General features: G+C 38.6%; 1 protein-coding gene and 1 long non-coding RNA gene across 5 annotated transcripts in view; one reads left to right on the forward strand and one right to left on the reverse strand.

The window, feature by feature from the left end:
• The window catches only part of METAP1D (methionyl aminopeptidase type 1D, mitochondrial), a 104715-nt gene that overhangs the window by 33676 nt on the left and 44569 nt on the right, over positions 1–26470 (reverse strand). For 3 of the 4 annotated variants that reach the window (XM_089519754.1, XM_089519753.1, XM_089519755.1), the window contains exons 2-5: positions 18250–18419; positions 13204–13353; positions 7326–7474; positions 6478–6520 (exon numbers count right to left, since the gene is read on the reverse strand). In XM_089519754.1, coding sequence (XP_089375880.1) covers positions 6478–6520; positions 7326–7474; positions 13204–13353; positions 18250–18419 — 512 coding nt within the window. Of the gene's footprint in view, positions 1–6477; positions 6521–7325; positions 7475–13203; positions 13354–14233; positions 14259–18249; positions 18420–26470 lie in introns of those variants that run through there. The other variant, XM_089519756.1, reaches the window with a different exon arrangement.
• On the forward strand, positions 2761–25541 carry LOC149313760 (uncharacterized). The gene is made up of 3 exons (XR_016280858.1): positions 2761–2870; positions 23282–23399; positions 25332–25541. It is a non-coding gene; the product is annotated as an uncharacterized LOC149313760 (long non-coding RNA).

Genomic DNA, 26470 nt, shown 5'->3' on the forward strand with positions numbered 1-26470 from the left:
TAAAAATATAATGACATTTACCAACCACTGTGTTCCTTTGTAAGAATAATGCCATCAATCCTTTTTGTTACATCCACAATTAAAGTGTTCCAGGTAAATTTTTTGCCCCTTAATATACTACTTCCAACCTTTGCTATTTTCCTCCAGGAATTAGACAATTGTCAGTATCATTTTGCTTACTGTGTTAGTCCCATCAACAAAAAGGTATACAGTCCTGTAACTACGACTATGCTAAAAACAAAACAAAACAACCCCCCCAAACCCCAAACAACAACAACAACAACAACAACAACAAAGCAACAGTAACACAAGCATAATTTAGAAATACATTTTACAAGTCTTAAAATTTTAAGCATTACTTCTGGACTTTGAAAAGGAGAATTAGTATTAATCTTTTTTCTACTGGCAATGCTTTTGGTAAATTAGAGGGACAATTAATGTTACATAATTTATATTTTTAACACTCATAAAGAAAACTATGATAAGTATAATATAGCAATTTTCAAAGTGTCAGTTCTAAAAGTAAGATTGTCTATTAAGATATAGATGGGCTAGCTCTGTACAATAATCACTGTTTAAGGAGCTGTAATGTGTTGGTGGTCAATGAAGTACAAAGAACTGGTTCCTATAATTCCTTAAGCAACGTATGAAAACCATATGACTGCAGTAAATAAAAACACCTTCCACTGTAGTTTCTATTTCACCCCACAAATTAATAAATATGTTTAGTTTGTTATTCCTAGAGAATATGCACTCACAGTAAAGGATTTAGATTTGATAGATGGAAGATTATTATTCAATCATTTTATAGATCTTATATACAAACATAAACAAATTATTGAAGAATGTCATCTATAGTAATTATCCTTCTTTTTAGTCCATAATAATTGTTTCCATCTATAAAATGGCCCAGTTATGCCCTTTCGAAAGGACATTCATAAATATGGCTAAGGAAGGTTTCCTCAGAAGCAGATATGAATTGTTATATTCCAGTGACACTTACTAAATCACTATTTATCATTATAACAAAAGGAAGATAATCCATAACTGCAGGAATAGACAGTCCTGGACATTTTATTTGTTAATTTAATTTTAAAGTTCAGACAGACACTTTATGATAATAAGGATTTTATAATGAAAGAAATTTCATGAAATATGTATATTTAAATGTTAGTTAAAAGGAGAGGTAGTGATGTAGGGATTGACTGATATCTGAGTTCAAAGCCAAATCTCAACCTACATCTTTGTGGAAATAAACCCATGAAATTAACAAGACAACATTCCAGTCCTATTTTACTCAGAAGTAAGTGGAGCAGGTTAATTCAGGTTGGGATACCAGTGCAAGCAGATTTTTATCTTCTCTCCATTGCTGTAAGATCCTCCCCCTGATCACACACCCAGTTATGTGGCTATTTTAATATTGCTCCTTGCCACAAAGAGGGAAATAATGAGGAGGCGGGGTTGTGCATCCCCATCCCTACCATGTAGCAGTAGGCCTTTTTTAAAATAGAAAAAAAGCTGCTGCTAACTGCCAAATGGGGAATGGGTGGATTGTGGAGTGAGGTATGGAGTGCTTGCTGCATTTGTCATCCATGGTAAACAACAATAGAAAGAAAGCTGTATGCTACCTATTTCACATAACATGTTGTTTGATCCTTACACATAGTAGATTCTAAAGATATGTACTCAAAAATAAGTGACACTGGATTCAGTGGAATGTATATTCAGGAGAGTATGTTTGGGATTGCAGCTTGAGAAACCTAAATCTTGGTCTTCTGATCCAGTGTCAGAGATCTCTGTACCAGGCTTCATGGGAGAGAATGGCAGGAGCAAGACGGGGTGTATGTGTATGTGTGTGCTGAGAGAGGAATTAAGCAAAGATGGCCTTATAAAGTAAAGCCCTCGCTAGGATTTTGTGTCCATGAGAAATGTTAGTACCTCAGTATTCTCAAGCCAGCTTTAAATGGCTGGTGGTAACTACTAACCTGATTCAAAGAGAAGGAAAATCAGGGACCTGGGGATATAGACTGTGGCACTGACAAGAACCAGAACAAACTGCCCTGCCAGGCTCAAGATACTATAGTTCCCCGAGCCATTATTTGTACAGTTACAACGGGGAAAGGGCCACATGTGGAATCTAATCTCTCACTACCACCATTACTGTTGCTGGTGTGTTGGGGTGGTGGTGGTGATGGTTTTGGTTAAAAAGAATCACTTCATTCCTGGAAATAGGGAGGTAGTTCTCTAAATCAAGGAAGTAAGTAAAATGATGTTTTTTTTCTGGGTTTTCCTTCCAAGACTGGAAGTGAACTAACAACCATTTCCTGTTTTGAAAACAACTGCAACAGTTTCAGTGGGAATATGGCCAGCAGCGGGATCTGGGTAATGGTGGTGGAATTAAAATTGGCTTCTCACCTTGCCAAAATTGATCATCTTTGCATAACCACTATAGTAAATGTAGAAGATTGAGATGCTTAAGCTCTAAGAGACAACATCTTTAGAAAGTAGCATCAAAAGAACTCTGAAACTGGTTCCATGACCAAGAGGAATGCTGAACTTTCTCAAAAAATAAGGGGGAGGGGAGAGAAAAAAAAGAAAAAGGGGGTGGGGGTGAAGGAAAAAAAATCTCTTCATATCATAGTCTGGGGGTAAAGAAGTATCATGACCTTGAGAAAGTTGCATCAGATGCTGCTTGACAACATGCTTCTTCAGTGTGTGTGCACGCGCATGTGAAGATTGTTTCCCTCCTAGACTCATCACAGACAACAGGCCTTTTTCTTGAAGTAGGGACAACTATAGAGGACTGCTGTCTTCTTAAGAAATTCACTGATACAGATGGAACAAGTATAAGGTTGCTTCACCCAACTACAGTAAGTCTTTGTCTTAACTGTCTGTATTGTATTTATATATTGTTGTAACCTGATGTGATTCTAACTGAGTTGAAAAATGGTATACAAAAACATTAATAATAATAACCAACCACTTCTGAAAATGAATGAACTTTTCCAGTACAGTTCTACTGCTCCAAGAAGAAATGATAAATATTCCATAGGATACAGTATATGAAAGCCACTGAATATTTCCAAAGTTCTTCTATGTACTGCAGCTAGTGGTAAGGATTTCACACAAATTTGATCAGATACTGTACTTGAGTGTTCAAACAAATGTGGATTCAAATACAGCTGTGACATGTTGCAGAAGCCTTCCCATGCACAAAGGCATCTTTAGGAATAGGTGTTCCCAGTGTGCTGCTAGAAGGGAGATGAGGGGCATTTATCAAGTAAATCTATTAGTTAAGACAGTAAGCAGATTTTTATTGAAAAAGTTCTAATGTAGAAAAAAGATAAACTTTTTCCCTCTCTTAGACTCAGTTTAGTGGCTTGAGTGTTAGATTATGATTCTGAGAACCAGGATTCGACTCTGCACTAAGCCATGCAATCCACTGGGTGACCATGGCAAGGCACACAACAACAACAAATGGCATTATCAAAGCATATTGGAATTGCCAGCCATTCCAGTTGTGTTTATTTGTAGACCAGAAATTAGAACTGTATGGCCCACCAGATGTTGTAGGACTGCAACTCCCAAAATCCCTTGCCAGCTTACTAATCGTAAGGAGTGGTGGGAACTGCAGTTCCACATTTTCTGAGGGTCATGGGTTCCTACCCTCGAACAAACTTCTGATTTTCACCTTTTGAACAGCAAAAGTTTATGAAGTCAGATCACAAACTATTTTTCAATTTCTCCTCCACTGCAAAAGAGTTTTGGTCACGAGAGTTAACAACATAAGAGCAGCCCTGCCAGTTCAACTGAAGGGCCTAGCTATTCCTTCTCACAGACAATCTAATAAAGCCCACCAAAGGATAGGTAATGGCAATGTCCATCTCCCACTGTTGTTCCCTTCCAACTGGTATTGTGAAAGCATGTTGCTTCTGATTCACGAGTACAGAGTAATCATGACTAGTAGACACAGACAGCATTAATACTATCCAAGCTATCATAGAAGATATATCTAATGTTACTGTGGGTCCATGCACTAGTCACAAAGCTATTTCAGCCACAGCCTTAGTATGTTGAAACTGCTCCATCAAAGATAATTGAAGGAAATTGAGCTAATTTTAGAGACAAACTATATGTAAGACAAAAAACTACGTAGCGATGTTCCAATGGATATTTTGTTTGGAAAATAGCTTCGGAAAAGTGCAATGTTGAGGAGAGCACTTGGGTGTGGGTCTTTAAACCTTTCCCTGCAACTGAAGGTTGGGCTACTTTTCATTCCAGGGGCCAACTTCATTCCCCTAAAATCCGCAGGAGGCTGCACCCAACCACCACTGCACCCCTGTTGTTGAGTTTGTGGTAGTGACAACAAAAACCTAGTCCCTGCCCATTATTTTAATTGAAAAACAAGACATGCATACCTTCTCCCAGAGGTTAACAGCAGTCCTGGAAGTCTCTCAGAAGCACTAATAGTAAAAAAAGTACATGGACCTATGGGCTTTGCTTCCAGTGAAAATAGTGCTTCTGGGTTCTCTCTCTTATATATATTAAGGCTTTCATAAACTAAAAATAAAAAGGGGAAAGATAGCTTTTGCCGCAGCAAATCCTGTAGTAGGAATGGAGGAATCTGGCTTGAGATGGTCAAAAAAACAATGGAAGGCTAAATGTGAGCGCTTATGGACCATGTCTCGCCCAGTCCTTGTGCGTGTGTGTGTGTGAAAAATAATGTGCTGTTTTAAAGATATAACCACTGAAACACAAATACATATTTATATGTTATCAAAACAGCTAAGTAACTATACAAACCACAATGAAAGGTGCTTGAATTCAGATGTTAAGGCAATGGCATGTGAAGTTTGCATTGCTTTAACCAGTGTTAAACTAGATTAATAGAGAAGAGTTATCATTATGGCATTAAGAGATTCTCAAAGTGAGAAAGATATTCTTTGAATTACGTGTATATGTGCCTACAAGTCACCTGTCAATTTACAGTGACCCTATGAATTTAGCAGGCTTTTTTGGGGACAAGGAATACTCGGAGTTGGTTTTGCTATTTCCTTCCTCTGAAATATAGTCCAAAGCACTTGGTATTTGTTGGCTGTCTCCCATCCAAGTGTTAACCAGAGCTGACTCTGCTTAGTGTTCAATATCAGATGGTGCTTTGAGGATATTTAGGTTTCTTTATATTATACAGTATACAATAGGCATAATTCCACATTAAACCAGTATTCTAAAATCCTCCTTGATTGGTAGTGCTCTGTTATCCAATGGCAAAACCAAGCAAAATATTAAGAATTCATCAAATGGAATACAAATTTATGTGAAAATACAGGCACCATGGAAGGAATAAAAATAAATTCCCCTTTAGTATCAGTAGAAGTGTTTGCTGTTCCAAAACTGATAATTAAATGGATAGAAAGTTTCCAACCTCAAAATTAACCATTAAGATAGCAATTTACATTTTATGTAATTACAATTTACATAAAATTACTTTAAGACTTCATGATACACATGTATGATTAAGGGTGAATAACTAAGATAATTTATCTTTCATTTTTAATTTTTAAAGAGAAAATATTGCTAAAATTATGTAGAGCACTCTTGTGATTCCTGAAAACCCCAGTTTATGTGCCTAGTTGCTGAGTAGTTAATTTTCTGAGTAAGACTTATATTATAAAAATATTTCTCAATGTTTACATTCATAGATTTTGTCAATGCTTATAGTTTAGTGTACAATGGGCTACACAACCCAGTTAAGCCAAATTATTGGATTTTAAACCCCACAGTAAATCCAAGTATTTTGGATTAACTGAGCTGTGGATCAAGTTGTGCATTTGTGAGTAAAGGGTTCAGGGCTCTTATGCCACAAATGGAACACAATACTACCTTTGGGGATTTTAATAAATGTAGGGAACACTGCTAGCAAAAGAGTTGCTGTCCAAATAGACTGACATACACAGGCCAATGTAGCCTCTAATGACAGAGTAAGATAATGACAGGCCCCACTCAAAATCAGCAGGAAGAGGAAGATCAATCTTGGCAGAGTGAAGGAAAAATGCTGGCTTTCTTCATGTTAGCTCATCTCATACATATCTGTCTTCAGCTGCTGCCCAGTACTGTGGTGCTGTGCATTAACTACACAGTGGATCAATAACAATTACACCTTCTCAAAAACATGACACATAGCAGGATTGGGTTGACATTTCACTTAGGCCAACATTGATCTCAGTGCATCTGATTCCAGCCCTAAATTCAAGTCAGGCCTGGGTCTAGTTGGAATAAACGCAGAGTAAGGAAAAAAACAAAAAAACAAAAGAGGAAACCAGCTGCTGGTGCCTTGGCTTAGAAATAAAACCGCCACATTCATCTGTGCATGCTACATTTGCAATCTACTATTCTTCCTGTTGCTATAAAAGTTGATCAAAGCCTCTTTTTGTAAATACACATATATATCTAATAATAATAGTGGAAATTACTCACTGTGACATCAATGTTGATAATATCACCATCCTGGAGAGGGCGGCTTAAATAGAAGGGGTGCACGGGAGAGAAACACAATACATAATGGTGACAGGCAGTTCTCAATAAGGAAATGTAAAAACATGCACATTATCACATATGCATCTAAACAAAACTAAAAGGAACAAATAAAATTGTCTGAGTAGAACAAGGAGGAGGGAAATGGAATAACCTCTTCTAATCTCCAGGCTCCCACCAGTTTACCTGAATCAATCCTAAACAAATAATTTAAATAAAAGAAGGAACCCATAATATAAAAATTGGAAATGAAAATTACAGCCATGGTTACTTTACCACAATTAAGATACTTTATGAACAAGAAATATTCATTAATAAGTAGCACCATATTAGTTCATAATTAAAAGCACACAGCATCTTTAGACACCTGGAAAAACTGATATCATTTTTTTCCTTATGGGTGACTTTTTTCTGTTGTATGGTACATCCTAAACTGAGATACTGTAGCATGCTGGGAAGAGATAAAGCAAAGCACTAATCACTGTTTTTATTACTATGCACTTTCCACATGTGCCAACATCATTTTCTTTCAGCATGACAACCAGGTGTATTAGACTTTTTTGGTAGCTTTTGATAGAACTACAATGGGTGCAAATCACCAAGTACAGCTGCTGTGTAATCTTCATTAACTTCAGTGAGGCAGGAACTTCCATGCAAACTCTCTTTGAAATGGGCATGCAGCACTGATATGTGGTGAATTTAATATACTACACTTTTATTTGTATTGAATTAAAAAAATCAGTATAAACAGAACATTTTAATTTTTGAATGAGGAATAAAAATAAAAGTACCTGTCAGGGATCCCATGACAAACTACATTGTTTACCGAGGTACAAACAGATTTTGGAAATTTTCCATAGCCCAGAGGTGATGGATAGGCATTGTGTCTGATTATTTCATGGTGAACTATGTAATCTATGTCTTCTGTAGTCATGCCAACCTAGAATGTGACAATTTAAAATCTGTGCTGAATTAAGCTATTAGTGGATCTTGGATAATGAATATGACATAAGAAAATAAGGAAACTGGAGTTAAAAAACAACTTGTTTCTGACAAAAATATATATATGCTTACCTGTGCAAAATGTTCAGTAGTAGACAACTGTAATGGAAAATGCTTGGACATCTCTTATAAAAAAACCCACACATGCACATACAGGCAGTTCACACTAATCAGAAGTAGGAATTCTTTGACCTGGTCTACTCACAAAACAGAATGTGGTGGCATAGTTCTGATGTTATAATGCTTAATACAGCACCTAGAAAATCAGACTTTCAGTGCTTCTCTAAAGAAGTAACCTTGCAAATAGAGAACTAATATGGCAGGGAGCAGCTGGGTCAGAGCTTGTCTTCCCATCAGTTTTGTTGTTTGCAGGGAAGTGTCTTCTTAGGGAAGGGGGAAATGCAGACTGCAGGCCCCATGTGGTTCCCTGAACCCTATTCTGTGTCCTCAGGATTTTTTTAAAGCATTGACATTGCATCAATGTTTGGCAGCAAAGTAGAAAGTTAGTCATCAGGGAAAGGAATGATATTGACTGGGAATACAGTCAGTATCATATTCAAGAAGTAGTATCATAGTTAATATGCAATCAAAATCAATTTACATACATTTAGGTTTACTTATACATTAATATAATTTTAATGATAATTGATAAAATATGAGTGGAGGGTTTAATCTAATCCTAAATAAGAAAAATTTAAAAACATACTTGATAATATTTAGTGAAAATGTTTAATTAATTTCAGCTATTTCTAAATCTAGTTTGCATATATGCTGATAATTTTACATATCTGAACTACCCCCTCAACTTTTAAACTCCAATTGCCAATAATTGATCATTTGGCAAACTTGAAAAACGGCCTTTAGCTTCACTGCAGTTGCCCACTCCTGAGGTAGGCGATGGTGGTGTCTCCTATCTACAATGTGAAGGAGTTTAGATTACCACTGCATTCTGTTGAATGTGTAGAGAACACCTTTTAGTCTGGAAGAAATGGAATATGCAAACTGAGAATTCTCTTGCATTGCTTCTGTGGTATTTGGGAATAATACTGTTTCTGCAGTATTTGGAAATTCATTGCTGGTCTTGGGCCCCCAGCAAATACTCATGCTTGCAAACCTCTCAAGATGTTTACAGCGCTTTATAAATAAAGGTTAATAATAATAATAATAATAATGTCCCCCACAAAAGTCTGAATTTTGTTCTTGCCACAAATTTACCCTTTGCTTTGTCAGTCAAATTTTATGTACTAGTCAGGACAGATAAATGGGTGCATGCTCAGCTCCTGTGCTGTTTATATAGAGCTAAACTGAAAAAAACAGTGCGTGTATTGATAGTGCTATTTAAACAAAGAACAATATCACTCATATATATATATATATATATATCCCACCACATTTGCATTCTTTCAAGCAGCCATTTCTCAGAAGCTCAGCCAAAAAATTCTTCTTTCCAACTTCTCTTCACCATCAACATGATTTCCCTTCGTATATACTAGCACTGCATTTAGATTGCCAGTCCACTTTAATACTTCTATTCATGGCCAGAAACAAGTTGTACAGAAACATATGCAGCCGTGACTACAATGCAGTTAAACTCGCATTAGCATTTCCAATCTAACACTCCAATTTCAGATACCTATCATTTCCAGAAACTTTCATTTTTTCCAGCTCAGATTTTCTAGATTCTATTTTATACTGGAACTCATTATTTCTAGCAAGAATTTTGCGAAAAGGTCCAGGCCATTTTTTAATATAAGTAAAGTGTGGGAAAATATACACTTTAAATATTATCATTACTACTCTTTTTCCCAGAACAGAACCAAGCTGTGAAATGGCGAGGGTTGAAAGTTGAAATTTGGGAGGAAAACCTCCTTCATTGTCAAGAAGTGCCTTTGAGTGTTCCTGGGAAAATTGGTTGTGATTTGAATGAGCTATAAGCCTATGAATATGACACTCTACCACTGGCAGTATGATGGGTATAAGCTTCCAGTACCTTTCCTTAGAATGCAACTGTATCAGCTATTCTGCAACATAGCAGATTTAAGAATTAGGTCACATGGAAAATAATGCTTTTTTCCCCCCAAACATTCTAGCTGAAGTTTGGGGGATAACAAAGATGTAAGTGAGGCAACTCAGGTACAGTAAAGATGTACAGTGGATTTATGCAATTCAACAAGCCCATTACTATTCCCTCACACTGTAAAGAATTCCACCATTGAGAATGGTGGTCAATGACCTCAGTGCCTTTGGGCAGAGAAGCAAGCTATAAATAAACAAGACAGATAGGCTTTGTTTTCATGGATGCAGAGGGATGTTAACCCGTGACCTAAAGCTAGCTGTAGTGTTTTTAACAGTGCTTTGAGACAGGCAGTTCAACAGGTACTGTTTCTACTCAAACACTGCTGCAGATGAACAGAACTTTCTTAGATTTTGACTCAGGGAAACTCCAACTTCTGGCAGTGATTCACTTGGCAGTCTGCAAAGACATCAGCCTCCAGTGTCATATATTAAAAACCAAACAATAACTGAGCCCATCAGTTTCTGAGGTGGCAGTGTGACATTTTAAGATCTTAATTGAAGTCGGTCAGGTCAGGTCATAAATTCATGTCTTGTGTGCTAAACTACCTGTTATGACTGAATGTATTATGATCTCTTTAAAGCTTTTGCATATAGCAGCCACATGGTAGGAGTGATCTGGTTTATGACTATGGCATTTTTAACTCTTTCAATTCATTTCATTTTCCTGATGATATCAATTCACTCCCACCTCCATTCCCTGCTATTATTTGGCAGTACGCATTTACCAATGGGGCAAGAAGCAACTTTGATGTGAGGGGCAATTTTTACTGAGAAAATGAAGTGCAAGGAAAGGTTAAGCTCCCCTTTTTCCTTCTCTTCTCAGTGCTTACATCAAACTGGCTTGAGTTCCATATGTTTTAGACTACAACTCTTATCTGCCCAGTCAACCACAAATGATAAAGGTATAATCCAGATAAGGAGATTACCTGTCCCAAGACTTACAGTATCCTGTAGGAAGACATGACTGGCATCCTCATTCTTTTCTTTCTTATTGCTGGCAAATTTATCTTAATATTATTTTTGGGGGGCAATTCTTTTATGCAGAATTCTCTCTCTTGGAAGTTTTGATTTTGCTTGGTGTTTTCCACCCCACTCTTGGACTTATTATTCATAGTTTCTTTCTTGGTTTCCCCAAATATCCTCAAAATTAAAAACACATACACCATTCTTCTGTTTTACTTTCTCCCCTTCATTATCCTGCCATTTTCCTTTTTCTGCCTTCATCCTAATGCTCTCTTTTCTTTTTCAGACATTTCTTCCCCTTGGTTTGACTTCAAATTCAGCATTTCTTTTCCTTTTTCTCTTCTAATTTGGATTGCCTCCTCCCTACCAGTTTCCATGGCCCATCCTCACATTTTCACTTTCTATTGTGTACCACTGACTTCTTCCCTCTTGACCTTAGTTATAATATTTACATTAGCCATCTCTAGTTTTATCTTTTTGAGCTGTTACTCCTGTTATGTGCTCTGTTTATTCACAGATGTATATCACAGCATCTGAATTTCAAACTTCTGAATCAGTTTTTTCCTCCTACATTACTTCTGCTTTTTCTCAACTTTTCTTTCATCCTTGATTAATATTATTAATACCTTGACTTAAGTTACTGTGGCCAGTAACCACTATGTAAGCTTCTTGTCTTATTTTTCTACCCAGTTCAGGCTGTCATTCAGATTTGCTGTTTTTACTTTGGATTATTAGCAAAATTGACCCTTATCTTTACTGTGATGTCACTAAATTCTTGTTTCATTATTTCACTATGTCTTGTTCTATTACTGCAATATTCTTCCCTGTAGGTTTACTCTTTTGCTTCAGTCCTTAATCCAGTTGCTTGGCATATTCAAGTGCCTATCATTTCAACCATATGACTCCCCCTCTCTACCTCCCATTTTTGTTCTCTATATTGCTCTCATTTCCCTTTCATCTTCACGGAGAACTTCTTTAGCTTACATTTACATCTCTACATGCTCTTGCTTTTTACTATTTCCCCACTATTCTTTGTTCTCTGCTCCCGTCATCTTGTCACTTTTATTCCCATCCCTTTTTTCTTGATGAAACATTATCAGTAGACCTCTCTTGAATCTGCCGGTAACACTTTCTGCACAAAGGACAATTCCATAAAGTCTGCCCAAATACAGTCCTCTATGCTATTTTTACTAGAATCAAGGAAACTCAGAAACTGATTGATCAGGCTCAGGGATGGCAACTTCTTCCATGTGGCCTCACTTCATCCAAACAGAAGCTACAAAATTAAATTTGTTACAAGTAATCTGCTATTCTTAAAATTTGAATTACAATCTTGGGGCTGGACTAGAAGGATTTTTGGTCACTTGAATACTTACAAACTATGGCTACCTTGCAGTAACATATTCAGAATTAAGTTCCACTGAGTCCAATGGGATTTACTTTCAGGTAAACATACAGTATACAGGATTGCAGGCATGCATCTGAATCCTGCCGGTATTTTCTATTAAGCTAAACCAAATGATTAATTGCTGAATGGTAAATCAATATTTATAAAATCCTATTGATTCAGTGAGTCTATTCTGATTGGGACTAACAATAAGATTCAGCCTAACTCTATTATCATCCCACTTTAGTAATATGTAGCAGCCATCCATGTGATCAAAATTCCCTCTGCTATTTTTAGAGATTTGTTTTTTTAAAAAAATCCTCCATTATCTAAAAATATTTGTAAAAATGTTCTTTATAACTGCTTTTCCCATACTAAAAAGGAGATAAGCAACATAAAATATTCTGAAGAGACACCGCAGAAGAGCAAGTGTTTCTGACATTATGCAGTGGTATGCATTACAAATGGTTTTGAAGCTCATAATATGCCTATTTTGGGGGAAAGGCAAAGCAGACCAATAAAATCACTAGAGAAAGAGTGAACAGCCTAGTCCAATTTACATAAACGCACAGCTGAAAATTAGCAAGTGTGAACAAAGAAGATTTGCTTTGTGACTAAACAATAGAATCTCATGTCCCTTAGGATAAACATAGGCAAGATGGCATACTGAAATATACACTGCAAATGATACTAAATCCTGATTAAATATTATTAGGGCTATGTGTGCTGCTACAAGCGCTTTACAAAGCTTCAGGTATTTGATCTATTGGTTATAAACTTGAACCAGACATGAGATAAGTGGTTTATGAAGCCAAGCTTCTACTTCCCATTTTTTCAGCTATACAGAAAACAGCATTTCTTTTTTCTCAATACAGATAGCAATCTTCCTCTACTTTTCTGGTCTTTCCACAATGTGTGTGTGTGTGGGGGGGGGGGGGGGACAAACACTTTCCATGTACAACTGTATTAAAGCAATCATATGACTCATATCAAAGGCATACTTGTTTAGTTAGCTTGATTTATTTTAAAACCAGAATTAAGGGTTCTTTTCTGAGGGAGGGAGAAAGAGGAACAGTGTATGGATAGCCAAATCAAAAATGTAAAAGTGAGAAAGTATCCTTTAGTAATTGTAGAGATACAAAATCCAATTTAAGCCAAAACTGAAAACAAAATCCACTCAAAATAAAACAAAAAGATAAGAGCTGCCCATGCTCTTAACAGACCTCCATGTCACTGTTTACCTTTAAACTCTTCCCAGCTAGAAGCAGGACTTGACGGGCCAGCTGACAAGCCTGACGAAGCCCTTGAATCTGATCTTCGTTCTTAATTTCTATGCAGTCTCCCCAGTCTGGTACAATGCCTGTCGTCACATAGTCTGGCTTCTTTATATGCTTGGAGAAAAAGGAATGAAAGTGAAGATCAGAAAACGGAGCATGACAATGGGATCATTTTCTCAGATAGAGCCTCCTGCTTCATGGCAGCTTGCCCTTTCAGTCGTCTTAGCGACCTTCCTAAGCCATCAGGGCAAACCCTCAAGGCTGCCTCAGTATTTCTCCCACTGCCCTTTTGAACTTAACATTGCCTGTTACCAACAACTCTGATAGTCTGTTAACCTTACAGCACTGAAATTCAAGATACCACAGCAGTTTTTCTACTCTGCGGCTTAAAGCCTCCTCAAAATCAATGTTCATTTCTGTTTTGCTTCCTCATTTTTTTTTCAAAGCAAAAACTTTGGACAAAACCTAGTTAAATTAGCTGGATTCTTGATGGGCATACAGCTCAAGAGACATCTTTAATTCCACAGAAATGGATAGGAATTGGGCCTGAATGAGAAAGAGCTGTAGCTCCAAATTTAAGTTTCTGTTGTTGTATACCTTCAAGTTCTTTCAGACCTATGGTGACCCTAAGACACATCTATCACAGGGTTTTCCTGGCAAGATCTGTTCAGAGGGAGGCTGCCTTTGCCATCCTCTGAAGCTGAGAGAGTGTAACTTGGTGGATTTCTATGAGTGAGCAGAGATTTGAACCCTGGTCTTCAGAGTAATAGTTAAACATTCAAACCAATATACTATGGTTTTATATTCCTCATTAATACACACACACACACCCCTCTCTCTCTCTCTCTTTCTGGTTATTCACATACAAATGTAAATTACAATTAGGCCCTAGAAGGCAAAAATGATAGGTGCGATTTTGTTAGGCTTCACCCTTGCCTGGATCACACCGAAGTGTTCCAGCTACACAAAGCCCAGAGGGCTTTAGCCCTCTTACCTTTTGTGAAGCTGCCACCCTATTTGACTGTGTTGACAAAGCTTGATGTAAAGGAAGCCAGGTATAATTGTGAATTTTATACCCTTCCCCTCACAATGTGAATGCTGGTTACACCAACTGTTCCAGAAAGCTGTTAGCCCTCTGAATTTAGGCTGATTAGTGGGAGAGGGCACTATCTAAGGCACAAGCATCTGTACATTTACTATCCAAACTACTGCCTGATGGATAGGGCATATCTCTCTTTGTGGACACATGGCAACACAGAGACCTTGGATTTTTTTCCAACAGAGGCTGGGCTGCCCAATTTCAGACCAGGAGCAGGTTTTATCCCAGTCATATTTTCCATTCAGCATACTGTCACCTTTCTTTTGCCTTCCTTTACCTCATTCCCACTATGTTTTAAACTGGTTTGCAAATCATTCGCACTTGAACCAAATCAGCAATTCAGAGATGGGGGCCATGCACTAGACCCATTTAACCCACGTCTTTTTGACGCTGATTTTTTCCACGTCTTTTTGGATAAATCGATCCTGCACAAGTGTGAAACAGATGTGGATCGGAATCGATTTCAAGAATCGATTTGAAGAATTGAATTCATAAATCAATTCAGTGTCAGTGCGAACGAGATACAGATCGGAATTGATTTACTACGACGTGATAAGGGATTGTCAGGTGGGGAAGCGGAAATTAATAATTTGTGTCCGCCCACTCTTCGATCCTCATATGGAAGTACGTAAATGCGACTGCAGTGACGGACAGAGAAAGAAAATCCTGCTGAAAATCCTTCATATTGAACCGATTCATTTGTCTATGTGAACTACAACTTGGTTATTTTGAGAGACTCCCGCAGGAAACAGTTTAACTTGAATCGATTCATTTGTCAATGTGAACCCAAGTGGGTTATTTTATTTTACAGCAAGAAAATGCAATCGGGGCAAATACTGCCAAATCAATCTATCACTTCAGATCGCAAAGCAATTTATTTGTAAGTGGAAATGAGGCCCTTGTTTCCAAGACTCTCAGCCCAGAGGACTGGTCTGGCAAATTGGCCCACTGGAAATTGGCTCACCATTGCTTTATTGATGTGTGCCTTCATGTTATTTCTGACTTATGTGACTCTCTCACATGGTTTTCTTGACAAGTTTCTTCAGAGGTAGTTTGCCATTGATATCCACTGAGGCTGAGACAGTGGGATTTGCTCAAGGTCACCCAGTGGGATTCATGGCTAGGTGAGGGTTCAAACCCAGCTCTAGAGTCATAGTCCAATGCTCAAACCACTACACCACACTTATTCTCTTCCTGAACTATGTGGCAATCTGGATGTGTTTGTTTACCAGCAAGAGGTTGGTCTTTCCTCTGGACTGAGAGTAAGGTCTGCTTCTCACTTGTTACTGGATTGTGCCTCTTTAAATTATAAGTGGAGACTCATGTGACTGGTTTCTCTTCTATACCACCACCCATAAAAATAAAAATCTGTTTACATCAGCCATGGGCAAAGTGTGGGCCATGGGCTGCATGCAGCACCCATGGTCCTTTTTATGGGTGCTGCATAGGGCTTTGCTCTGCTCTCCCAAATGCCCCAAAAGAGGGGCATCTTCACCCTCAGGGCCATTTAAAAAACCCAGAAGTGACTTATAGTTAAAAAAAGGCCTCTCCTGGGCCTAAAATGGCTCATGGGGGCCTAAAAATATGGCAAAATGTCCCATGTCCCTAGAGGGTGTTGAGGGACATTTGGAGGTGTGTGTGGTGGGGCTACAGCCTCCCAAGGTCTCCGGAGGTGGGGGGTAATACAGCCATCTAGCTTCCCATGATTACTCACTCTTACTTTACACTGAAAACTAGCATGCCAGAGGAAATTTTAGCTTTAAACTCCTCTATTTTACATGTAATTTAAGGATTTGGGGACAGTGAAGAAGCAAATAAGGACATCTTCATTTTTTTAAAAAAAGAGAACTGATTAGTCATTGAAAACAATTCAAAAATAGGTAATCAGAGAACTTGGGCTCCACAATCTTTATAGCCCGTTCCCAATTTAATATATTATTTTAGTTTTAACTCTAGGCTCTAAAGCAAAAACCCTGTAATGATACAACTGCTAGCTTTTACATTTGAAAATATTTCAAGACATGTAGGTTGGGTTTCACTTCACCTTGGACCACCTAGGCCCAAAAGAAGATTAAAGGCCCTCCCTCCATCTTAACTGGTACCACTCGGGCCTTGGAGGGAGAGAAGAACTGGCAGTATCTGCTATAGACCTGACCCCCTTCCCCACTGCCATTCCCTTTTCCTTTTGTGTCATGTCTTTTTTTAGGCTGTAAGCTTGAGGGCAGGGAACTATGTAACTTTGTAAGCCGCTCTGAGAGCCTCTGTAGCAGAAGAGCGGGGTATAAATATTCTAAATGAAAAAATGAAATGAAAGCATCCATAAAGAAAGCTAGTAACATCCAGAAGACACTGTGTTAGATCTGGGACATTGGGATAAATGCATGGATTTAAAGCGTAAGTAGTTCTCATGTGACAGACTGGGATTAAAACCTAGATTCTGAAGTGTAAACTTTTTTGACATCTGTATTTTTTACCCTATTTACAATGTCTTGTGCCAACCAAAATTAATAGAAACTACTGATGTGAGAAATATTCAACATTTCAGAATCCCCCCTAAAATGTGGAACATAAAGTGCTCCTGCAGAATCATCAGCCATGTGGATTATTAGAAGTCTTTATTGAGTCACTCACTTAGCTTAAAGTACCTATATATATAAGTGGAAATTAGAACCTCCCACATTACAGAATGGTTTGGAAAAAAAACCCTGAATATGTATTTGCAAGCTAAAACATATTATAGAAATGATAAATAACATGCTGTAGGTTGTTGTTGTTGTTGTGTGCCTTCAAGTTGTTTCGGACTTACGGAGAACCTAGGTCAACCCTATCACAAGATTTTTCTGGCAAGATTTATTCAGAGGGGGTTTGCCATTCCAAGAATACACTTGAAAGGTGAAGTTGCCATCATCATTGCTGGCTCCACATAGCCTTTTTCTTCTGTGCCTGGCTTCTAGAAAGTCAGAGCCAGGTCCATTTGGAGGGTTTGCAAAGGCAATACTTTTCCCTGAACCACTTTAGCCCCTGGGACTCTGCCAAAAGCCCCACATAGAATAACACAGGTTCCTCACATTCATCAGATTTCCACTCTTGACAATTACTCTTGACAATCTTCATTCCTTTGCTGCCACTGAACCCATGGCCTCCTCCCCACCCTACCTCTTCATCACTGCTGCTTATGCCTCTCTAATTATGCCCATGCAGTTACCCAATATGATCTCAGCCTTTCTATAATTCTTTTCCTTATGCTCAGCTGTTGGAAAGTCTGGTAAATCAAAGCTACTAAATAACTGAATTTGTACTTTCCATAAATTCAGAAAGAAATGTCAACATCAAAATACATACTTTCTAAGCTACTATTTGAATTCAGAATTAAAAAGTGAGATATGGTGTTTGTTATTTCATTTAGCTAGCATTAACCAGTTACAGTAAAGTTTATTTGATAAAGTTTATAGTCACACAACCAGCTAACATTTTAAAAATAATTTCATTTTAGTTGGAAATAAATTAACCAAGTCAGAGCTGGACAGAAACACACCATGTCCAAAATATGTAATGAAAGTATCATGGCCTTTCTTCAGGTGTGATCAACTGATTTGATTTATAACCAACTGTGCAATATAATTTTACATATATATTGTAAAAACAACAAGAGAATACTTTCCCATCACAGTTTGTTCATGGTAGCTGAAGGAGCATCAGATTTAAACTGGGTGAAAAATTTATTTGGTGTTCTTTTTAGCAAAACAGGTAGTAGAAAACTTAGTACACTAGTGCTGCAGTATCAAATCCCAGTCCTGGTAACAAAACCATGATTCAAACTCTCAGCTTTCAGGGATGAATGCACTTGATCACTCATGCAGTCAACCTTTATATTGACTGGTGAAAAGATCAGATAATAGAAATTACAGTACCTCAGGAACTGGATGAGCTGGAGAAACTATAGCTGGCCAGACTACGCTATAAGCAGTATTTCTTTGTCTATAGAAAAAGAGATATCTTCTTTGATGAACGCTTGAGTGCTTTTGTAAGTAGATATGATCAACTGATGAAAAGAAGAGTCGCTGATGGCCAGTCACACAACCTGTGGATGGAGATATATAGATATGGGTGGGTATATCTAAATATGATGTCTGCATTAAAGGGCTGGTTAAGTAACTTTTTATTACCACATTACTGAGTTACAACAATGTTTAAAATATGAGCAAAAACCAAGCCCTTTAGAAAGTTCTACTTTGCTGCATCAGTACTGCGTGAAGTTACACTGGGATTTTCTAGTAACCTCAACAGATGGCTATCCAAACAGTTTTAGCAAATCCACTCACAGAACAGAGGATCAGGAATTACAACCAGTAATGTCTTACAATGCTCTAATGCAAAATCAGAAGAAACAAAAGTACATAATTTGTCACTATTCAGTATGCCATATCTAACAGGCTCAAAGAATCCAGCTTTTTCATTACGGTACAAAGGGTGAATAAAAGTTCTCCAGTGCTGCCCACCAAACCTTTCTGGAATTAAAATGTCCTCTTACCTAAAAGTGGAAGCTAAATATCTCCTGATGAAGGAGGAGCTGTGCAATTCTTTATCCCTTCCTTCACTTACCCAGATCAACCAAAGCAAATGCATGGAAGTACTGTATGTTTCCCTATGATTGTGCTAAACAAGGAGCCTTGTCTGGGAGTTTCTTTTCCTAAGTAGTACTTGTACAGTATTGCAAGGAGGTGGGAGAGCAACTAAGAAATTGGACAAAGTTTAGTAAAAGAGTACTAAGAAAGGAAGGAATTAATAATACTGCTAAGATAACAGCCAATATTGAATAGAGCAGCCATAAATATGAATATGCTGGAGTAATACAAGGGATCAACTCTTCAAAACTCAGAAAGGAAAATGAAAATAAATAAAGTAGACATACGGATAGTCTTTCATTTCATTAAGTAGGCTTTGCTACCAATTAACCATTAGGCCAAGTAGCCCATATTGTCAATATTTAATGCAGTGATCCTTAGCACATTCGCGTGGGAGTTTGGGCAAGTCGCACTCTCAGTCTCAAAGGATGGTGAAGGCAAGCTCCCTCTGAACCACTCTTGCCAAACCTTGTGAGAGGTTCACCTTAGGATCACCATAAGTCAGAAATGATTTGAAGGCACAACCACTACCACCACCACAACAGGGCTCACTGAAGTCAATGAAATTTAATTCTGAGTAAATATACTTAAGCTTAAACTGCACATCTTTGGCTCAAGATACTTGGTTTGGAACTATTCCAATTAATTTTCACTGAATAGTTTGTCTGCTGAAGACCTCAAATACAAAAACAGCTGTATTTTCCACGTTATAAGAACCACTAGCTCTTGGAAACAAATTCTGTGATACAAATAATACTGAAACCTTGTGTTATCTCCATGTTTGTTGAGAAGTTTATCTTACTTATAGCTATCTGTCCAGTTCAGAGATTCACTTTGAACATTTTTAAATTTTTAGTTTTTGAAAATGTGGAGGAGGGGGGCTTAGTTTTGTTTGTTTCCTTCAGGGATACCAGGTTTTTTTTGGCTACACCTGTTTTCTTCCTACAAAATACATTTTATGTAACTATGGCAGAGACATTTTCTCCTCTACATTTATAAAATATTTGGCTTCTTTTGTGCTCCCTCCCTCCCCCCTGCAATGCCCAGTATTCCACAAGATGTATGAAATGCAGAAGCCTGGCTTCACCCATTTATTTTAATTAGAACAGTGGGACCACTCCTTTCAGGAGCCCAAAAAGTACAGAACAAAAGGACAGACTGAATAGGAACTGCCATTCTAAGAATTTCTGCAGAGCTCATAATGTCCTTCCCAGATTTTGACAAGTGGCAAGTAAGCGAAAATTGCTTAGATTTGTATAGCACCTCAAGGGAAAGCAGAGGCCCAACATATTACCAGCAACTTTCTTCTCTCCATTATCCCACAAGTATAGTATATGGACTAATGGGGCAGGAAGGGAGCATGAGAGCTTAAATCCAGCTTTCACAGGCAAGCCTGAAATATACAGAGGACACACTCCAATAATGAAAGAAAAGAGTGCTGCTTTTTATGTTATTTTGATAGATTTTAGGATGACTTCATGTCTATAAAAACATCTTATAGGGAAGCATATGAGTAATGGATGGAAGTGTCAAGAGAGCCCAACAGCCTCATGATAAAGAAGATAGTAGTATAGATAGTAGTATAAGGTAGTATATATAGGAAAAATCTATCAGATATATGCAACCTAGCAACCATGGAAGAGACTCATATCAGCCCATGCCTTAAAAAAACAAAACAACCAGTCTGAAATGCAGCCCTGAAAGAAGCAAAGCTTACCACACTCAGTTATTTAGGCCCAGGGTGCTTTCATATACAGGACTTCTAAGAGATGTCAATCAAAAGGCATGGGCATCCATACCAACTTTTCCCTTGTAATGGATTTCTCCTTCTGGTATGAAGTAAAGACACAACAACCATCAGGGAAATGTAGATGGGAGGCAAAGGAAAGAGACTGTTGACTCAACTTCAAACCTATAGAACTCCATGTCTAAGGTAGAAGGATAACAGGACAAAAGGTTTTGACAGAAGTGTTCATGAGGACCTCAAATCCAGAGAAACATGAGCATCACAGAAGGGCTGCATTCCTCCAGTTGCTCTTGCCTGAATGTATTTATGATTATAATAATTTCTGATAGCACTGTTTTGCAGGGTATAGTATCCTTTATACTCTTTACTTCTTTGTTCTCTCTCTCAAAAAAAAACACACAAAAAAAAACGAGATTGGCAAGGGACAGACTTCCCCCAATGCCTCCTGGTGAGATTTGAAGCCATTAGTGTAGACCACTGCCCACTATGCTTCCCCAATACACACATACTGCTGATATCCCAACATCTGTCCAACCCTTAAAAAAATTACTATCCCTATTATTATTACCGACTTTCCAAAACTTCAGTGTTCCAAGCATAACATGCAGATGTTCTTAACCTCTCTGTATATTGTGTGCCTTCAAGTCATTTTTGACTTACGGCAACCCTAAGGTGAACCTATCATGGGATTTTCTTGGCAAGATTTGTTCAGAAGAATTTTATCATTGCCTTCCCCTAAGGCTGAGAGCATGTGACTTGCCCAAGGTCACACAGTGGGTTTCATGGCCAAGCAAGAATTGAACTCTCGTCTCCCTAAACTTCTCTCTCATTGTCAAGAGATACTAACATATCCCTTATCTCAGTCTTAGACAGTTAAGTCTTCAGTTCAGCTTTGCTTTGCTTTCAACATTCAAGCCATTATTCAAGATTAGAGACCATTATCTGTCTCTAAGGAGACAGAAGAAAGTGAGCTTGTGGGGGAGGGGGGCAGGGATCAGCATGATTGTTTGGTTGTACTAGTTTATAGGCTTGTGCAGGTGTTTTTCTTTGCTTTGTGCCATGTGCTCTCCTTGAGCACATGGTCTAAGTGGGCTGGGCTTCATCTGCTGAGTCTCTGACTTGGGGGGGGGGAGTTTGCAGCCACTAGCTCTAAATAGCTGCTGTCTATGGTGCAGTAAAGATTGGCCAAATGCACCGTGCTGGGTTAGGCACCACACACAAACTGCATGGTCCCTAACCCTAGTATGTGCTGGCAACACAATAATGGCAGCATCCCATTTACACAGGCACCATCGTTTTGATGTAATGGACACATAGCGTCTGCATATCATGGCGTGTCCATTACGTCACGAGTGCGCCATTGACAGCACAAAAAGAACCCTGTTTTTCCGGTTTCTTTTTACTCCAGAGGGAAGCCACGCGGTTTGGCGGCTGCGGCTTCCCTCCAGAGGGAAATAGGCTGCTGGCAGGCTGCCCCTTTGGGCTGGTCTGTACCGCACCTATGTCTCTGGAGTTTAACAAACAGGAAGAGTAAAATAAGTATTTTTAAATGGACATTTATGGAGGAATTTGAGGGAAAAGCCCTCAAATGTACAGGATGATGAACATGAATGGTGACAGAGTTATTGAAGTGACATGAAACATCTGTGTCATGGTTATCTTTTGCCAGATGACCTGCAAAGGCTATAGCTGCAGGAAACACAAACAGGATGGCCAGTTGTAAGAGAAGGTGCAATTTGAGTTCTGTGTATCTACATTTCGACTTCTTCTCAGGGAGGATGAAATTTTCCTTGGAAAACTTCCCTAATACAGGAGACCTAATACCCTAATACAGGTGGCTGATACTTGGAAGAATGCAACATCCAGAAGCAGAACTATCAAGGGCCATGTTGCAAGTTTGGAACTACACAATCAATTCCAACTGCCCCCTTAATCAGTGCGGCACAAGAATAGAGACATCAGCCTCATTCCTCAGAAGTCATGGAGGTGACTTTGAAGAGTTTTATGGCTGGAAGGGCTTATGCCTGTTCTCAGAAGAAGAAAAGACATGTGGCCATAGTAGGTGATTGTTTGTGGAGAAGAAGAGTGGTGAGCAGGCCTGATAAGATATCTTCAGAGGTGTGCGGTCTCCTGGGGGCAAAGATCCATGTTGCCATAGAGAAACTGATAAAGACTCATGAAACCCACCAACAACTACTAATCCAGGCTGGAACAAATTGTATTGCAAGATACAGTGGACTCTTGTTATCCGCTGGAGTTTGGTTCCAGGCCCCCCCACCCCCGTGGATAACAAACTCCACGGATGCTCAAGTCTGACTAAATGCAATGGCACAGCAAAATGGTGTCCCTTATATAAAATGGCAAAATCAAGGTTTGCTATTTGGAATTTTCACTTTTTTAAAAAATATATATTTTCAAGCTGTGAATGCTTGAATCTGTGGATTAAAAAAATCCATGGATAAGGAGGGTTGACTGTACAGCCTTCAGTATGTTGCAAGAGAATATGAGGCTTGTGGGGAAGCTAAAGTACTTTGGGACAGGTTGTTATTTTATTGCTCTTTCCTGTTGAAGGATGTAGGCCGGAAAGAGGAAGAATACTAGAAGTGAACAATTGGCTTCTTGGACCATGGTCTGCACTTTCATGAAGAAGGACTTCTTGCAAGAGATGTGTTACACCTTACAGCAGTTGGTAAGAATACATTTGCTATGACTCTTGAAAACTTGATCAGGAGATATTTAAACTGAGTTACATAAGGAAGGGAGACATTATTCCAGAGGATAGAGAAACATTCAGTATTGGAGACAATAACATCAATGATATGGGGGAAATCGGGTCAATAGTACAAGAACCCAAGAGTAGGGAACCCCCCCCCCACACACACACACAAATAAGGAATCAACGGAGAGAATGAGTCACAGTCCTAGGGGCAAAACAGACTGCCCCTTTGCGCCGCCATCCAGGTAGCTTCAGAGTGGTGTGTTTTGATGCCACATGCTCTGAGGCTGCTCAGAAGCCAGCTTCACACCTACTGGCTGCACACACCACTAGAGCACCTGAAAGCCAGCTTCCACCCATGGTGGGGCAGAAAAGTGTACGTTTTGCCTTTGCAAAAAGAAGCAGGTGTTTGCCGCTTCTTTTAGAGCTGGCAAAAGGGCGGATCAGGGTCATGGCGTCCTCCAGATGTTGCAGTTCCCAATAGTACCAGCCAATATACCTAATAGTGAGGATGAAATGCTGAAAGTTGCAGCCTCATAAGTGCTGGAAGGCCACAACTTGCTCATCCTATCTAAACAAAAGCGCTCTTGAAAAAGAACTTATGCAGGTCAATAGAATCCTAGACCACAGTTTTATGTCTGCTGCATTGCTGAGTATCATGGTGCTGATTTTTGTTTAAACACACATGGAACAGCACAGTTGTGAATTTGGCTGCACTGATTGATTCATCGTGGAAATATACTTCAGAGTAGCCGAAGAAAGAACTTGCATTCAGTGCACTGACTATACTGTTTAAGGAGGGTCAGAGAATTGAAAGAAGCATAATTATCATTTATATCACAAGAGGCTAAATGGGCCAGTACTGCCAAAAATTAGAGAACTTCAGCAGAATCAAAAACCCTGTTCAGATGTACATAAACACTTGGCATAGTTACATTTACTTGTAGTAACTTCAAGAATCCTTATGTGTTTGGCAGAGGATTTTGGAAGTTGTAGTTCAAAGGGTAAATTCCCTACCCCAAGCTCTGAACTTGTTTTTTTCACACAAGTGGTTAAATTAGAAAGAAAGGTTGGCCAAGCAACCTACAATGTGTATGTAATATGTATGTAAAGACCTCTTCAACTGTCCTGGCTCAGTGGGAATCCTCGGAATCCCACTACAATCCTGGGAATTGTAGTTTATTGTGGCACCAGAGCTCTTTCATAGAGAAGGCAAAATGTCTCACAAAACTACAGTTCGCAGAGTACCCTAGCATTGAGACAGAGCAGTTAAAGCGGTCTCAAAGCCGTTTTGAACCTAAGTACTAGGTACCCAAGCTGGAACAAAAGGGAATTAACCTCTGTTCATGGCAAGACTTTTGGTAATAACCACTTAGACTTTAGTTATGTTTTTCACTGTTTTGCCTGCCTTTAAAAGGATTTACTCTGAAAAGTGAGTAATAAAATAATGGGATAACACAGATAACAATTATTCCAGTAATGGTTCCTTATATGCCAAAATAGAAATATATTTTAGGAGAACATGTCCCACACTGCCCAGTGGAATGAGATGGTAGAGTGCTGGACTGTGCTCAGAATTTCAAGGACTGATGCAAAGTTGGGCAGGGAGGGGGGAACTTAGACAAGGTGGGAAAAGCTGGCAATGTTTCCTGTCGCAAAGCAGCAAGCTATCAACAGTGCTGTTCTAAGCACAAGATAGGAGTGCTGCATGAGGAGGGCTTGCGAGATTCTGGGAGCTGCAGTTGAAAAAAGTAACTTTTCAAGCATCTGCTGATGCTCCATCCTATCAAGCCCTCAGCTCCCTCTTGCGACTGTTGTATGTTGTAACAAGAGTTTGCCCTCTTCCCCTTCTTTGAATGGAAAGTGGAGACGGCTTGTAGCCTGAGCTCATTTGTCTTTTTGCAGGATGCTGCAGCAGCTGTTGTGTGGCACAAAACAGAAATCTGCACCGCAAGTGTTAGAATCCACACTTGGAATATGGCAGCCCAGTCTTACAGCAAATGGGTAAAATAAATGTGCGTGAAATAACACCTTAATTAATTCCCCCTCCTCAGCAAACATAAAATATGGCCAAAGAAAACAATTAAAAAGACGGTACAAAGGAAATCAAGAAGTAGTGAGTTTTTAGCATAACAGAACACCTAATCTGAAACATTATCATGTTTTCTTAACATATATTCTTAATGTTCCCTTTTTAAAAATCTCCAAATACTCTCTGTTTCCAGCCTAACATTTACAGCCAGTTTGATACACTAACATCATCAATCACCAGAGACAAGGAACTACTGGCTGTGCTCCCCAAATCAGTTCACACAAACCATACCCCCCCACACACACATTTACGCACATCTAAGACAGTGTCAAATTCTGTTTACTTCTGTTTATTCTACTGTTGACAGCTCCTCATGCAATAAACCATTTAGTGTCCTAAATGTACCTTTCAAGCAGGATGAAATACTGGTTTAGAAATTGAATGGTGTATGATACATACTTCTTTCTCTACTAATTTCTCAACAAAACTGACTGCTACTGTGGGACAGTTTCAGTTTTAAAACACTGCCATAGAGTAATGGATGTAAGCTTAATGGAGTGGAAGAAATCTAGCATTCTCTAAGATAGACACTCTCCTTAACATTGACCATTTTCCTTAGAGATAATAAATCCATGGTGGAAATTTTTATGACTAAATCACACCTTAACAATGCTATGTAATAAGAATTATCAACATTCAAAATAAATAAAAATAATAATTCCACCACCAGGTGGTGGTTGCTGTTTGAAGATAATGATTAACAACCAGAATGAATCAAAGTGTAATGTGTGCATGGATTTTATAAGTGGTGGAGCCTATCAATATATCTTTCCATCTTATTGACTAGCATTTAGTTAGGGTTTTCCCGTCTTTATTTTCTCACCTCCACCCAATTTTTGCTAAAAACAGCTGTTGATTTTCTTTCATCTGAGTCAGCTAAGGGGGCTGAATGATGATGGGGTGAGAAGACTATTTTAATTTTACAGCAGGCAGCATGCCCCCACATTTATTA

This window comes from Sceloporus occidentalis, unplaced genomic scaffold (genome assembly GCF_023333645.1).
Source record: "Sceloporus occidentalis isolate IW3139 unplaced genomic scaffold, rSceOcc1.0.p SCAF_4, whole genome shotgun sequence".
Lineage (NCBI taxonomy): Eukaryota > Metazoa > Chordata > Lepidosauria > Squamata > Phrynosomatidae > Sceloporus > Sceloporus occidentalis.